At 37.0% G+C, this 16,942-nt stretch overlaps 1 protein-coding gene across 8 annotated transcripts in view; it reads right to left on the bottom strand.

The window, feature by feature from the left end:
* LOC117382809 (actin-binding LIM protein 1) overlaps nt 1-16,942 on the bottom strand; it is a 71,700-nt gene that overhangs the window by 17,015 nt on the left and 37,743 nt on the right. For all 8 annotated transcript variants that reach the window (XR_008648972.1, XM_055227319.1, XM_055227320.1 and 5 more), the window contains exons 2-8: nt 16,524-16,667; nt 11,253-11,436; nt 7,969-8,078; nt 4,971-5,097; nt 4,759-4,852; nt 863-950; nt 431-495 (exon numbers count right to left, since the gene is read on the bottom strand). Coding sequence is in view for 7 of the 8 variants with exons in the window: in XM_055227319.1 (XP_055083294.1) it covers nt 431-495; nt 863-950; nt 4,759-4,852; nt 4,971-5,097; nt 7,969-8,078; nt 11,253-11,436; nt 16,524-16,667 (812 nt within the window). In the remaining variant the exon portion in view is untranslated. The remainder of the gene's footprint in view (nt 1-430; nt 496-862; nt 951-4,758; nt 4,853-4,970; nt 5,098-7,968; nt 8,079-11,252; nt 11,437-16,523; nt 16,668-16,942) is intronic.

Raw genomic sequence — 16,942 nt, forward strand, 5'->3', positions numbered from 1 at the left:
ACACACAGAGGGCAGTGCAGGCAGCCTCCAGTAGGGGGCGGCATACAGTGCATTGTGTCCTTAATAGACAGTACAACACATGAAGGAGGAGAATGCCATCTCATAGCCAATAGTGAATACAGTACCTGCCTTTGCGTTTTTTGTAGGAATAAGAGGGACGGAGGAAGTAGCTGTGGAAGAAGGGAGAGGGGTTCACAGGACATCACAGAGGGGTACTGCCTCACCAGCCCGAAAATTCAACTTTACACAAGGCAACATACAACATACGCACACATGCAAAAGCCAATACAGCAAGGTTATATATGGTTTAACAGCTCAACAAGGGGTAGCAAGGGGTAGTTGATTTTAAAGATGCCAATTGGTTTAATAAAGTTTCCAGACAAGATTCAAAACAGCCATGAATAGAAAATAGTTGAGGCCAAAATCGTACCCGTTCCCTATGTCTCTCCTCTGTTCTGGTGGTGTTCTTGCAGCCGGGATGCCACACAGTGGATCCTGAAGAGAAATAGAAGGAAAAAATTATTATTGGTAAAACAGTATTAGTTTATATGTCTACAGACTGAATATACTAACTCTACCAGGAGACTTTCATGAGAAATAATGGGTAACTATGATAATAAATGAATTCTAGATATTTGCACTAGTCATTTTACCTGCCCCCATCTCCATTAGATATTAGAAGCTGACTATTACTGTGACTACTTCTACTGCAACTCCTCCTACTACCACAGTCATTTTAGTAAAGAAGATAACTTGTGCCCCTTCTTCCACAGCATAAAAGAGTATAAGGTATAAGGTCTTTTACGTAATCTTTTATGTTCAGTAGATCTATATAAAGGACAGGCTGTGTGATGTATCTCACCTTGTAGATACATCTCCTCTCCTTCTGTGAACATTTGGTTACAGCGGCTGCACCGGGCACAGCTGGGATGGTAGTGTTTGTCTCCTGCCTGCAAAAATACACCAAGAGAAATATGCTCAGCATCATGGGAAAATATAGAACAACATGGAGTCAGCACCTATTTCAACTCACTCTAAAATGTCTTGTCATGAATATATTTAAAGCTGCACTGTGTAATTCTGCTTGTCACCATGGGTGTTATTTATTTGCATGGAATGTTCCAAAGTATGGCATTCATCTATCTAACAACAGGTATTTATAAACCCCCAACTACAAAAGTTACACATTGCAGCTTAAAATTTTGCCTTAAACCATGATTCCGCTCTGTAGTTGGATTTTGCATAATGTGTATTATCTACTATCTATTACAAGTATTACATGTTTAGACACTGGGGTGTATTCAAAATGTAACATTTCAACAATTGTTACAACTACTTTTTGTTATGAAGTAATCCTTATGAAGTAAGTTAAACTGTGATTATCTAGTATGACCAACAATTCTGGACCACTGCGACACAAAGTCAAAACAGCAGAATTCTAGAGGTAAGCAAGGTAACAAATAAATTACTCACAAACGATCATAATGCCCTGAAGGAGGTCTACTTTCAGTCTTTTCCTCTTACTTTCTATGTAGCTATAAATGCATAAATGAAAATACAGCAGCAGTTCAGTTGAGGTTATGATCCAGAAGAGATAGGAGCTAAAATTTGCATTTTACAGTACAGCACAGGGACAATTTCAAAGTGACACATTGCACCTCCCTCACTGCTCTTACTCCAATGCATTCTATCCTCTCTAAGGGCTAATAAAACATACATTAGAAACCTATTTGGGATCCACGCTTTCTTACTTTATGGATATCAATGGACCCTTAGTGTTTGCAAACAATATGGCTGCCAAAAGCTGAGCAGATAATTTTCCATGAAGGAAGAATAATTAGTGCTAGCCACCCAACAGCAAATTATGAATATTCACAATGTTTTTAGCACCCAACAGTAATTTATCATGTGCAATTTTGGAGTCTTTTTGGAAAATAATAGCATTCGTAGCAATCAAATCAAATAGTAAGTAAGTAATTAGCTAAAGGAAGGATAGAATAATTAGTTTTGCTGTCTTTTTGTGGAAATAGTTCATAATAGTAAAAACGTAGACTAACCAAATAAGAGGTGTGTAGCTGTTTGAGAAATGAACTTGCAACCTCTTTGTTAGATGGCAAGACCATTATTTTGTCTCCTACAGATACCCACATAATATGAAGCTTAGAAATAATCTTGTCAGCCAATTGCACACATAGCTGTCTTGATTACTTCACTGGTGGATTGGATTAGATTGGATTGGATTTATACAAAAGCCAATTGGAGTCCACTGCCAGGGTATGCAGACAGGTATTTTGGCTGGTGCTGCTTCAGTTCTGGTCTATAGACTGGGTTGGTCCTGATGGGCATGTTGCAGTCCTACAGTCTGGAGAGTTGTTGATATATCGTTTTTAATATTGGATTACTATAAGCCTGAGTGCATGCTCTGACATTTTGGTCCTATTTAACAACACATAACTCGGTCTGATTGGATTTGCAGCAATAAAACCACAAGGCGAGTGTTAATAGGGGAGAGCAGGTGTTGAACGCAGTCTGAAAATGTCATCCATTACCAGACAGAAATGAAAAGTGTTATGAGCTAAAACAGATTGGCATATTCACTGCTTCGCTAACTCAGATGACATGGACTGGCAAGAAAACAAACACATGCGAATAACATGTTTTTACAAGGGGAAAGAAATACACCTTTTCAAATTCTTATGTAATATTAGTGTTACCCTAAAAATATTGTGACTATTAAGACTTGGACAGAATAAAACAATACTATAATATGCAATGTAAGTTATGTTAAAGTAAAAATCACCTATGTACAATAGCTTATACACTCCCTGAAATTTATGTTATGAAAAATGCTATTTGTATATAAATAGCAGTAACAGAACCACATATACAAACTATGGCATTGATGCACCTTTGTTTTTATGTTTTTCCACACGTATGGTGAATATATACTTTAGTGTGGTGAGACTAGGCATGTTAACTTAAAACAAGAAAAAGAATGTGAATTAAGAATGTTTAACAAATCCTAATTCTGATTTAAATCTCTAGGTGGTCCAATGATGGGAGGAGTCTCACCTTCACCTGAATGTGTCCAAACCCAAGCACATGATCATCGACCACTCATACTCCAGAGGTCACACACATTCAAGGGGAGACCGTGCATGGGTGGAGTTGTACAAATACCTTGGGAAAATCATAGACTCAAAACTGAACTTGGATGAGAACTGTGAAGCTGTGGTAAAGACAGGCCACAAGACATTGTACTGTCTGGGAAAATGGCTTTTTTAACATTGATAAGACGACTTTCACTGGATGTGCTTTAGCGTTTGTCCGGTCTCATGGTTTGGAAGTCTCTCTCCCTAAATACAAAAATCTGCTTTTCCAGATTGTCAAACAGTCCAGTAAGGTAATTGGAGACCTCCAGCTGCACTCTGAGTCTCCGGGTAGTTTCAACATTTGAAACAGTGCACAGTGACTTTCAGCTTCTTCCATCTGGGCAAAGGTACCTGGTCCCAAGATGTAAAACTAAGCACTTTAAAAACAGCTTTGTTCCAGCAGCTTTATTTCCTGCAGCTGTTTGTTTAATAAATAAACTGTATCTTAATTATTTTCTATGTGTGTTTTTAGTCATGGGTTCTTTTTATTGTGTATCATGTTTTAATCAGCACTGTTCTTATTTGTGTGACTTGTGTAATTGTATGCACTTTAATAACACACACCTGCACCTGTTTTTAATGTTTTAAATGTACTTATTTGTTTTGTTTTATTGTTTCTGCATTTGAATAGGGCACCCATGAAAAAGAGAGCTTAAGTGCTCTCATTAGGCTCTTCATGTATACATAAAAGTGAAAAATAAAAATGCATGTATGGAAACCAACTCCAGCTGCAAACCAATTCTAGCTGTATAAATAAAGTTAGAGGATCCTGTACTTGTTGTTCTCTAATCTGGAAGAGCAACAGCACAAATCACGTTCATTGGCAACATTTTACACAAACTATATTTATCCCACTTTAACATCACGCCGACATGTGTTTCATAACATCTGTGTTACATCTGAATGGATACAGGCTCATCAGACATCAGCTGTTTATGTAATGTTTATATAATTTACTCTGTGTGGGCGCAGATGTGAGTGAGAGGGAGATGATCTTTCTTATAAAAGTGTTCACTGATTTTGGCTTCTGGCTTTGGAGATTACAGCAGATTACCAGGTTACAAATTACACAAATTTTGAGTGATGCAACTTCCCCAGGACACTTACAAGACAACTTCACTGTTCAAAATGTTCTACAAAATACAAAGTGAACATACAATAGACAGGTGTATTGGTCTTTAACTGAGAAAAACTTAAAAATATGAGTGATTGCTGCACCTCTACACAACACAGTCATGTGGAAGAGACTCTGACACTTGTTGTGAGATGCGTTTACAAAATGTTTTTAAGCAAACTCTGCATTGGGTCTCCAAGATTTGTTAAATATAAATGATAAAGCATATAATTGCAGGTTCAGATAAATACATACATTTCCTGAACCATGAGTGACGTTAGACTCTGACAGAAATAAAACATAAAACATTTATTACAAAAACACTTGTCCTGTTTGATCCTGGTTTGACCCAGTTTAGTCCTGATGTAGACTTGGTTTGATTCTGATCTAGTCTAGGTGTAATTCCAGATTTAGCCCAAATTAAGCCCAAGTTTTGATGCGGTGTGTGTAAGTCTGAACGTACCCAAAATGTTACAAGATTTCTTCACTTACCTCTAGCACTTTCCCTGTGATGAACTGATGACACGCCTCGCACCGAACACCAAAATGTATCTGATAATCTTTCTCACAGTAGGGGGCGCCATCCCTGGTACGCCGTAGACAAAGCACAATCAGTATTGGGTAATGTAAACCTAATACTTGTGTCTGACACAGTTACTAGTAGTAGTAGTTGTAATGCAGTATGTGGTAGTACCAGTACTCACTTGCTGATGTACTCTCCAGTGAGTACTTTACTACAGGCTTTACACTTAAAGCAGCCCAGGTGCCACTGTCGGTCCAGAGCCAAAAGAGCCTGTCCGTTTTTAATGTCCCGGCCACATCCTGCACAGTCTATGAAGAAAATACAAGTTATTATTGTATATATTCTGTACTATGGAAGAGAGTATTTTGACGCTTAAAGGTGTCACCTTCTTGTTACAGATTCTGTTACCTTCTTGTTTCCGTATTTAAGTTATTCCTTTATCTAGAATGTTTCACAGTATGGCATTAGATGTATCTATCTGCATGGGTGCAATCAAATGATGCGCCATGACAAGGGTACTGTATTTTTCTATTTTATTTAATTGTAACTTTTGCAAGTGAGTGTATTACTTGACTTTTGCTTTGCTTTTTCATACAGGAGGTACACTTTTTTCATTATAGAAGTGAGCCAATGTGTTTATCCCCATATAGAAAGCATCTTTGGATGTCTTTAAAAGCTCTACACTATTATATTGTATTGTCATGTATAGAAGAATATTACTGTAGAAAACATGTAAGTCATACATCTATCCAGGCACTTAAAACAAGCAAGACTCAACACCAGGTGGCGACAAAGCTCATTTTTATTCTATGACAGTTGACTTTCTCCATCACCTCCATCACACCGTCCCATCTACAATGTAAGTACATGTAAGAACAGGCTCTACGCTCACAAAGTGCTTCAGGCCTGCAGTCTACTGATTGTACAGTATCTAATCTTGTTATCATCTTGTGTTTTAATGGCCTGAGTAAGTCTTCACATTCACCAGCAGTGGCAGTAGTGGCGATGCTAACTATGTAAGGCATAACCAGGCTGTGAGGGGATCAACATGTCTTATTCATAGCAGCCTTGTCTAAAAGCTCTTCAAATGCCAACAGAGGAAAGACAGTAATGAGGAGTTGAGGAGAAGAGGAAAGGAGGATAGAGATGGAGGACAGAGGAGGAGAAAGGAGGAAAGACAGGGGAGAGGAAACTGGAGGAGAGAATGAGAGGAAGAGGCGGAGAGCCGGAGAGGGAAGAGGAGAGTGTAGATAGGGTGAGAAAGATGAAAGGGGAGAAGTGAGGAGAGGGAGAGAGGGGAGAAAGGAGGATAGAAGAGGAGAGGGGAGGAGAAATGAGAGAGGAGAAGAGAGAAAGAGGGGAAGAGAGGAGAGAGAGGGGGAGAGAATTGAGAATGAGAGAGAGGAGGAGAGAGAAGAGGACAGGAGAGAGGATGGAGGAGACCGAGAGGGAGAGCGGAAGAGATAAGGAGAGGGGAGGAAGGCAAAGAGGGGATGAAAGACAGGAGAGAGATGGAGAAAGCAGGAAAGAGGATAGGGAGTGACTATTGCAAAGTCAGAGGAAATGTGTGGGCATACATAATTTAGCAAGGCCTTTCACAATGTTAATCTTAAAGTTGCGGTCACTGGCTGTGTGCACTCAGGAGCAGAGAGGAGACGCAGAGAAACTTCCTCATACTGTATGTGTTACATCATAGAGAGTAAAACTGGTTGGTAGTAATCCCATTTGGAAAGTGTAAACATAACACGAACAGAAGCTGGCATTTTCAGGACAACTAGAATATCTCATAGAATGTAGAATGAGAAATCTATCGCATTGAACATCAGCAAGTTTCAGCCCTCACTAAAAGTATCATTTTACTATGCCACATTTACCATATACAGTTTAAAGATTCACTGCTACTACTAGAATAGGCTATTGTGCATGTTTTCATTGATAGGTGGGAGAGAGACAGAGAGAGGACATGCAAATTGCAAATTAATGCCCACGAAATATGTGTACCGAACCTGAGACCTTCTTGATATGTGGTTAGAGCCCTTGTGCTGCCTGTGGCTATTTGAAAGACAGATTATTTTAACCTCCAACCTTTTTTATCATCTCCACCTCGTACATCAGAATGAGAGCACTGTTCACTACATTAATGGACCGTTTTAAACAGTGTCAAATGCTTTTATCCCACATTTGTGAAATTACACGCTATCTAGGAAGAGGACTATTTCCTGAGTGAAGCTTTTGAATTTGTTTCATGCACCAGGAACATTTTAGGACACGAATCACCAAAATGTATGCTAATGATGTGTGGGCTGCATCGCAAAACACATTACTATTCACAACACACTAAACAAGCTACAGGCAACAGGTGCATTTTATCTCTTAGTGTCCTTTCTGTCCATGGATTTCTGACTGATAAAAAGTTGGTGGAAAGTCTTGAAATTGTTGCCTATAAAGGAAGTACATAACTATTATCATGTATTAGCACATTTTGTTGTTGTTTTTTCAGGTTGTCTTTATTCCAATGAAAAACGTAGTGCGTGTTTACAGTGAGCGGGATTTGCATCACACAAACACGACTCTTATTTGGTCTGGAGGAGGACATCTGCTTGTCTCCATGGAGAATGTTCTTTGGCTATAAAATTTTTCACATGGCATGAAACGTACCTATCTCTATGGAGAATGAGCTGGTTTTAATTATTATCACAAGATTATGCAGGTGATGTGCCACCTCCAGAAAGTTATGCTGAACTTCTTTAAAAGTCATTGAAGGTTACACAAGTGCCTTTGATCCAGGTATTTTTAATTGCACGAGTGACCATATAACTACTTTTTCTTTACCTTTTTTTATTGATAGAAGCAATAATATAAATCAATTAAAACGTTACCAATTACACAGCTCCACCCTATCATGCTACAAACTATCAAAAGCTTCAACACGTGCACTTGAACAATTAACTTTGATCGAGCATCTTATAACATTTTTAGCAACTTCATCTTTTTAACTTGTTTAATTTACAGCGTCAGTATGTTTCATGATAACTCTAGTTGTGTATTTTACAGTATGTTCATTGTTTGTTTATATATTTCTTTCAAATATATGTTTTTCTCTTTGCACACGTTTTCCAATGGTTTTAAAACTAACCTAACCACCATGTGCCACGCCCTTTTATATTCCCTATACTTACTGCTGGAGCCCAGGATGTCCTTGGGTCCCGGTGACATTGGCTCGATGCAGTACTGACACAGACAGTCTTTCCCATTGAAGGTCACTCTATCTCCTGCAGGGAACGGTCGTCTGCCAGAGGAGACACAAAAGCATTATTCAGAACAGGGATAATGAAAGAAATAGGACACAAGCTACAAGCCAGTGGGGAATTGTGTAGTATTTAATAGAGGTGCAGTACACTGGTATTTTTCAGGTCTAAAATAAGACTAGACTAGGGTTAACCAGGACTAGCCTATGAGAGGGTTCATACTTGTCCGGGTTAGAGCCCAGTTTAGTCCTGACATTCTTGGTTTGGTGTTGTTCTAGTACTTGTTTAGTTCTGACCTAGCCTACTTTTCCTGGTTTAGTCCATGTACCTTAACTGGGACTGCATACAAACCAAAGGTCTAACGCAAGACTAAACTAGGTAAGTAAAATAAAACACAATGTAATCATGACTATATCTGAACAACAACAGGACTAAACAATGTCTACCATGAGGACGACTCTAGGTCTAAACTATAGGTCTAAACCAGGACTAAACTAGAACTAATTTAGGTCTAAACCAGGTCTAAACTAAAACTAAACTAAACTTGTTTGAGCCCTGTTTTCTTCAGATGAGGACTTGGTTCGTCTAGGTATGTTTGTTTTAAACCAGACCTAAACTATCTGCAGTTCCACAGTGCTATAGTTTATCATGGGGAATAAGATGACACAGTAGTTTAATACATTTGGACAGTGTTTACCTGCAGGAGCTATTTACTCAAATGACAAAGTGGTGACACATTCTCTTCCTGTCCACTGTAAACTCTGTTGTCTTTGACCCGAGCTTCACTCCCGGTTACCATCAAAACAACCACGTCAGAAAGAAGAGCTACAGAGAACTAACTAAGCGTTGAATCATTGCCTCCAACTTCGCAAGGACAAAAATAGTCCTATTCACTTTAGTTCTATGGCATATTTTACAAACATTATGATTACATATTATGGTAGTAATGTCAATATTATATTCCCAGTTTTATGCACAGATGTTGGATATGGTTCTGCTTCAATCTAATCTGAGCCCTGCCTTGTTTTATTTCAAAAACAGATATTAAATTGTTATTGACTGGTAGCTCATGTAATCTTATTTACATGGCCACTGTTTTTCATATTGGGAGTTATAAAGCCTGAAGCAGCACTGACCAAACCCAAGTCATTCAATTATATAGGACACAATATAAGGACAGATGCTTGTTCAGAATACAGTTTGTCTTATTTATGCTTTTATAATGTTGTTTTATAAAAAGAAAACTAGATTTGAAAAAACTTTTGTTCTGTTTATATAAAAACAAAACACAAATAACTAACGAGTAAAACTGAATGACAAAATGTGATAAATGATAGGGTGAAATTAATAACATGAATTGCATTTATATCATGGTGACAAATTGTAATATAAGGCATTTTGGTTGGTTTGGTTGTCTCCAAAATTGATGTGTTCAAAGTATGAAAAATATCAAGGGAGGATTTGCTAAATGGGCAAATTGTGACGGTTAACTGGGTCACAGCATCTCCAAATACGCAGTACTTTTGAGACCAAGTGATTTCCCTCATGGATTGATAGTTTGTCTACGTTCAAAAATATGCAACTGTTTAATACAAAAACTAACTGGCTGTATATACGGTACCTCAAATTGTTGGGAAAGTAGATGCATTTTGAGGTATGGCTGAACAATATATCTCAAACATTCTGATAATCGCAAGAATAAGAATACAATACAAAGTTCTACATATGATGAGAATTTCCTTTTTTTTTAAAGTAAATGTAAAAAAGGCAGATTTTAGTCTCAGTTTCCTTATAGGGTCCTACTTTAGCCTTGTTAGCTCTTAGTATATGTTTTTGTTTTAATTTATCTTAACTTATTGTGTCAAAATGTAAATCAAAATGTTGCGATAATATGGCTATCCCAATACAAAATATAGTTATCGAATATCACATCTTTATCTCACATTGTGTTGAATTAAAGGTATAGAACTACACGTTGTAGTCATTTTATTCTGTATGAGGCTGCATGATACTCTGATGGTCATATTATTATGTTTACCTGGACCATATCAGCTCTGATTTAATACCTGCCTGTTTTTGTCCCCATATAACACAGAGAAATATAGCTTTTTAAGACATGGACCCATTGATTTTTACTTTGACGACTGCATTGTCCTGGCATCATAAACAAAGCATTGATTCAAGCATTGAAGCATTGAAGCTGTTAAGTTGTTTTACTGCTGACTATATTGAGCTGCTGAAATGTGTCCTTGAATAACCCTCTTTCATTACAAACATAACTGAAATCTCTTACATTGCTAAATTACTATGAACTGGTTTTATGTACTTATTTATTATGTTTTAATTATGTTTTTTAATTAAGACATCTAGATAATCTAACAGCTGTTGCTAGGAAACTGTTCTGCATTGTCAGGGCCTTAATATAAAATCTTTGTTTCACTTTCTTTTTTATTACATTGAAGAAAAATCCCATCCAGCCATCCATTTTCTTCCGCTTATCCGGAGCCAGGTCACGGGGGCAGCAGTCTAAGCGGGGACTCCAGGACTTCCCACACCTCAGACACTTCCTCCAAGAAGAAACTTTTGCAAAATGTGGACAAATATATGCTTTTAAAAATCCAAACGGGAACTTGTACTGTATGCAATTGTAGTCCAACTAGTGCAACTTTTTTATTATTATTTGCATGTATTTATGAAATGAGTAAATAAAACAGGGCTGCAATTTTAATAGGACCCTGTTCCCGTCTGATTTACACCTAAAGCTTAATGGCCTGTAGTTTAAAAGCCATTGTATCAGCAAAACCATGCGACGCCTTAACTACAGTTGTTAATCCTCTAATGGCAAACTCAACATTGATTCATTCGTTTGGAATATGGAGTGTCCGAAGTTAGTGGTTTTCCAATTAACAGCAATTTTAGAAGCTATTATCTCATTTAAATGCAATCTATTCTCTGTCAATGGCAAAAGTAAGTTTAATATAATAGTAGTAAAAGTTGATTACACCTTTCCCCATTCAAAAGATATAATATTTAGCATGCCTAAAACCAATTAATTTAACTATTTATTAATAATGAAAGTGCGTTTGAAAGTATTTTATGATGACAATAAAAAATATAAATTTAAATATGATGACAATAAAAAAAAAAAAAAAAAGATAATTAGAAATGTTTACATGCTATGTGTGATGTTTAGCCGTGCAAAAGGCCAGTCTTACTTGCAGATGGTGCAGACAAAGCAGGCCGGGTGGTAAGTTTTGCCCAGAGCCGTGACCACCTCTCCTTCCACAAAGTCCCCACAGCCGTTACAGCGGGTCCCGTGCATCCGTTGGTAGTCCAGAGTGCACAAGTACTCCCCATTCTTCATGAAAAAGCCGCCTTGGGCCAGATCACAACCGCACACTGTAAAAAAAATCACAGTAATGTAAGATATAAAGTCCTGCAGAGCTACAGTCATTCAGAGTGAGCATAAGCAGACAGCCACTTTAAACATTGGAACATGCTCCAGCGGGTTATGTCAAAGAGATGTTGTGTGTAAGGAAAGAAGGAAATTACATGTTGGTATAGACAAAAAGTAAAATTTTAATTAGATTTTCATTCTTAGGGTGGACAAAGCTTAAGTTAATATTGCTATAGCGATTAGTGCTTACAACCCTACAACTAGTACTACTACTATTACTACTACCATCTCCTGTTATGGCTTTTATGAGTATCACTGCTACTTCAACCACTACTGCTATCCGCTATTGTTGCTTTGATCTACTGCTAACTAGGTACATATAACTACTTTCCCGACAAGGGCTGCTGCTGCAACTACAGCTTCTACTAACCTTCGTAATAGTGCTAATATTTATACACTACAGTAGATTCTGGTAAAAATCACAGATGAACTCTTCAAATCCACAGCTGAACAAATCTCTGAAAGGCCATGTGAACTAAAAAAGCCTGTATAAATAGTTCATGGCTAAAATATAACCTTTTGTATTTGAAATTTCCATTGAATAGAGTCTGTCCGGCCTTTTTATTTGGAAAGGTAGAAGAGTCAATGCCACATCACTGCTCCGATTGTGTGGTCCAGGAAGGGTCTTTAGTCACAGTTAAAAATCACTCAAATGCTTCAATGAAAAGTCTCAAACAAGCTTCCTCCTATTCAACTGATATAACCTTGTTTTGAGCAGTGATGGTGGCTTGATAGCTTTCTGGTGCTGGTTCTACAGTATGGCATTAAAGTTATCCATCGTTGTGGTACTGGGTGAGGCCATCAGGTTGAGATAACGGTCAGATCTGTGGAGAAGCTATAACGCTGACAGTAATACATGTTATTCTATGTATATTTGAATACATCTAGATCTCTTTAATGCCATGCTGTAGAACATTCCATAAACATCTCCATGGAAAAAGTTCTAAAGATATGGTTGCCCCAATAAGAAATAAAAGTGTAAGCTAGTTAGTACAGACCAAACAAAACCAAAAAAATGTCACACTAAGTACAAAAAAGCTAATAAATATTTTCCCTTCTAGCTGTATATAAACTGAGAGTTTCTTTCTGGTATTTCCTGGTTTCCTAAAACAGCTCAGAGTTATTTCCAGTTAAGTCAGATTTTCCAGAAGCCGTGGAGTTGTAGTTTAGACTGGATCAAATGCACCATATTCTACACTTCCACATTACTTCAAATTAGTAGTAGTTATATATTTTGGGATGTTACTACAGTGAAAAGTCTGTTAGATTGTACAGTAATTATATCTGTAACCGGACATTGTGACATGAAATTGTTATAGCCCCAGTTGTGCTTAAACTTGGACCTCTACATTTTTAAAATTGGAAAAACTGGTCATTTCAAAAACACAGAAATGTCATTTGTCAGCAAAACAAATACGCAGTCACATTTGTACATACTCCACAGGGACACAAGCCACTTATCGCCCACTAGTGCTTTTAGTACAATGGTCCACTCAATGCTCCACACAAACACTTATGTCGTTGAATGATATCAGTTTCACCTGACCATTACGAATATGCCAAAAAATGAACTCACAAATGTTTCGGTTTTAAAAGGTAAATTACTTCATTCAACAAGAGGCTACTACAGGTACTAGCATTACTACAACTACTACACTATTGGTATAAAATGATTACTATGGAAATTACTGTTCTGACTACTATTACCTAGTTTGTTACTATAAATATTACAATTATCATTTCTAAAGGTACTAGTACTACTATAAAAATAACCAAATTGTCCATCAATATTAGTACTTTAACTGATGCAAGAACTGTTTTACTACTGTTACTATATTTTTGTAAGATACTTAACACTATGAGACACAATTCCAGCTAATATGAACAGAATCAATACTACTTTACAGCAACTACTACTTTTACAGCTACTACTATTACTACAGCAACTCCTACTGTGACTACGACTACAACCACTAGGCTACTACAATAACTACTATTACTACTACTACAACACTCCTACCACATATTTCATTATCTAGTTTAATAAAATACATGTGTTTTTTCAATTTAAAATGCTCGTAAATGCAGTAACAGATCAGTATCAGGAGAAGAGTCCCAGGGTACTACAAAGCCATACCCCTTTGTAAACACAAGGGGAGAGAGGAATTTCTGATTTGGGAGATAACGGAGTATAAGTCTTCTTACATAACGCTGGTAAATCCTGAATGAATGGAGAGGGTGAGGAGGGAATCAGCTTTAACTGTATCAGAGCGCAGGGCTGATGGGATTAGTCTGTAAGCTAATAGACCCCCTCTACTCTTGAACAGATGTGGGACGTTATCAAAATTTGAAGTGTGTTTTTGGTTAACCTTAAAGGGTCAAGTAATTAAAATAAACTGTAAGTGAAAGAAGGAGGGCAGTGGAGAAGCAGGTATTGAAATGCATTAGTTAAAAGTAGGTTTTGAGGACATCTACTTTTATCACAATATGTGGAGCGTCATAATAAATAACCTTATATTTTTTAATAATTTTGAAATGGATGGCATTTTTGAACCACATTTAATCTATTTTATCTCCAGTGAGTGTCTCTTTTACTCTTGAGTGATTTTGAGACAGTTTTAACGAGGGAATATTCCAAGTCTGAGTCAAAATGATCTATAAACACAGAAATATCTTTATCGCAATACATTTAGCAGTTATCAAAAATGTGTTTTTATCCAAAGATTAATGATTAGTGATTGAAAGCATGTTTGTAAAATGACAACAAATACCGAAATAAATGGCTCAAATAATTATAATATAAACCAGAGCGAATACAGGATATGGGCAGGTCCAGAGTGTTTGAAAAGTTACATAGGGATGTTTTGGTAGGGCCCATATTTATCATTAAAAACATATTTCATGCACAGCTATAAATAGTTATGAGAGTTGATTTTTATATTACAACAACTTCAGCCTTAGCAGCTTTAGCAGCTTTAGCTCCACACTTCTCTCACACTTCCTCTTCGTCTCTCCTCTGGTCTCGTCACTCCTCCAATCCAGATTTAGGCCTGTAATCTCTGTGTTTGTGCTCTTATTTTGAGCACTGCAGCATACTATACAAGTACAATTACAGATTAACTACAAGACCTGCAGGTTCAGACCACACTACACACTACACTCAGCTGTTGGTGGGGCTTTATAATTTATTAGGTCTAGATTTTAGTCTACAGTCGCATTTTTATATAGGGTTTTTCTACCTTCAAGGCACTCAAAGCTCTTAACGTCAAGAAATCACACACACATTCACACACACATTGGGATTACATGCTTTTTTTGGGATATTAGATCAACTTTCATTAAGTTCCTGGAGACTGACCCTAACTTAAGCCAGAGTTTTGTATAACTCAAACCCTAACCTTCAACTATTTTAACCTAAATCTTAATCAAGTTGTTAATTTAATAATGAAGGGTTTCTGTCATGATTTTAGGGGAGGCAGGTATCAATGAATCGGGTTTGTACACGGATTTTGTCCCTATATTATACTAATACTGGGTACTTTTTTACAATATTTCTGTTAGCATTTTCTGCAGTGATGAAAGTAAATTGCATCTTGAAACTATATTTAGTGAGAGATATATACAGGTTGGAAAAATTGAAAATCTTCACTGAGTGCTTCTTTGTCAATGTTTTAATGATTCATAATTAGATCCGTAAGTGGCGAAACATGAGCACTGACAACAAGACAGAAATTCCCTACCTATTCACAACATCGGCACACTTTAACATTACGGCACAATATTAGTGAATCAATGCCTATTTTGCAAAGCTATTTCTGAATGGCTCCCCTATTTTCATTTGTATTTTATCAAAGGAAAGCGTGGCACAGTTATATCATACTATTACGATTGTGTCAAATTAACAATGAATTTTAAAATCTCACACCGAAGCTGCTAATTTTCACACTCTCCCACCTTCCTCTTTAGATCCCAGCGCTGTCATTGACATCAACACATTTAAAAAGTGAAAATGGTATCAATCATATGGTAAATGTCAGGATGCAAATAGGACCAAACATTATCCCATATAAGTTGTAAATGTGTTTCTACGCATTTGTTTTTGTTGTTTTTTTGGAAATAAATAAGTTTGATTTTTAACCATAAGTGTTTGTGTAGGCTTTTTCTACTTGTTCCAGTAAGGGGGAAGTAACTTTGGGCCTTGGGGTGACGGTGGGCGAATGTATATGACGTATTAAGAAACATTGTCAGACTAGTCCATTTTAGATTCCACTGGCAATGAGAACTAATAGTAATAGCTAGTTATAATGTTGTCATTATGTCTTTTCACCAGTTTATACCATCACCTGTGTAGTCTGAATGAATAATGCAAAATAAAGTGCTCTCTCTCTGTCAAAAAAAGCTAAATTTAAATGTGTCGTTACATATTACATATTTGGCAACTTTCCCAACATAATTATTCAAAGGGCCCATATTACGCTATTTTCAGATCTATGTTATAATGTTGTTTCCTCATCAAAAACATACCTGCAGTTGTGTTTTCTTCCATTCACACATGTTTAACACACAAACCTTGCACGTTTAAGCTTTTGATGTCATTTACTAATACAGGAAGTGCTCTCCTGCGTTTTTTAATCTACATACACCTTCACTAGAATCTTTTGGATAACTTCAGCCCTGATTGCACATCTCTAATAAACAAAAGGTAAAATGTAGCTGTTAACTTGAAAAATGGCACTAAATGACATCACAAGGTGGAACAAAACATTTTAAGCTTTGGAGATGTAGACAGTAATAATAAAGGGTTACTCAAACATGTGTGAATGAAACGAAACACAACTCCAGATTTGTTTTTGAGAAGACGACAGCATTGTTACATAGTTTAATCCTCACAAGAACTAATTTTGCATAATACAGGACCTTTAATGAGCCAGCATTTATCTTGCCATCAGACTGCTGTAAATTATTTCACCTCGTGCCATGTATGGTTTTATTAGTATACATAAACCTCGAGTCTCGGTCTGCTGTGTACCTTTACATGTGAAACACTTGAGGTGAAAGTGCTTGTTCTGGACACGCAGCACCTCTCCTTTACACGGCTGGCCACATTTGTAACACTGGATCAGGGGCTTCTCTGTGGAGTGCTGCTGCTGCTGAGTGTCCTGTGCATGGGCCACTGCAAAACAAATAGAAGAGACAGCAACATTACAACTGGGAGAGACTCACACAAGAAAAGGCAGTATTTTTTATTTTTTATTATTGAACACACTTTAGACTTCAGCAGTAAGAGAAATAAAAAAAATCCTAGGTTTCAGATGACATCACAGCAATTTACAGGCCAATAACGTGTAATACAGAGCGGGGCAGCTAAAATTAATCTCTTTCAGTTCTTGTCACTAATACATCATTTGTTATTTGTCATTTCTGAATTTACTTTTTGGATATTTCATG

The sequence above is a fragment of the Periophthalmus magnuspinnatus genome, chromosome 15 (assembly GCF_009829125.3).
Source record: "Periophthalmus magnuspinnatus isolate fPerMag1 chromosome 15, fPerMag1.2.pri, whole genome shotgun sequence".
Classification (NCBI taxonomy): domain Eukaryota; kingdom Metazoa; phylum Chordata; class Actinopteri; order Gobiiformes; family Gobiidae; genus Periophthalmus; species Periophthalmus magnuspinnatus.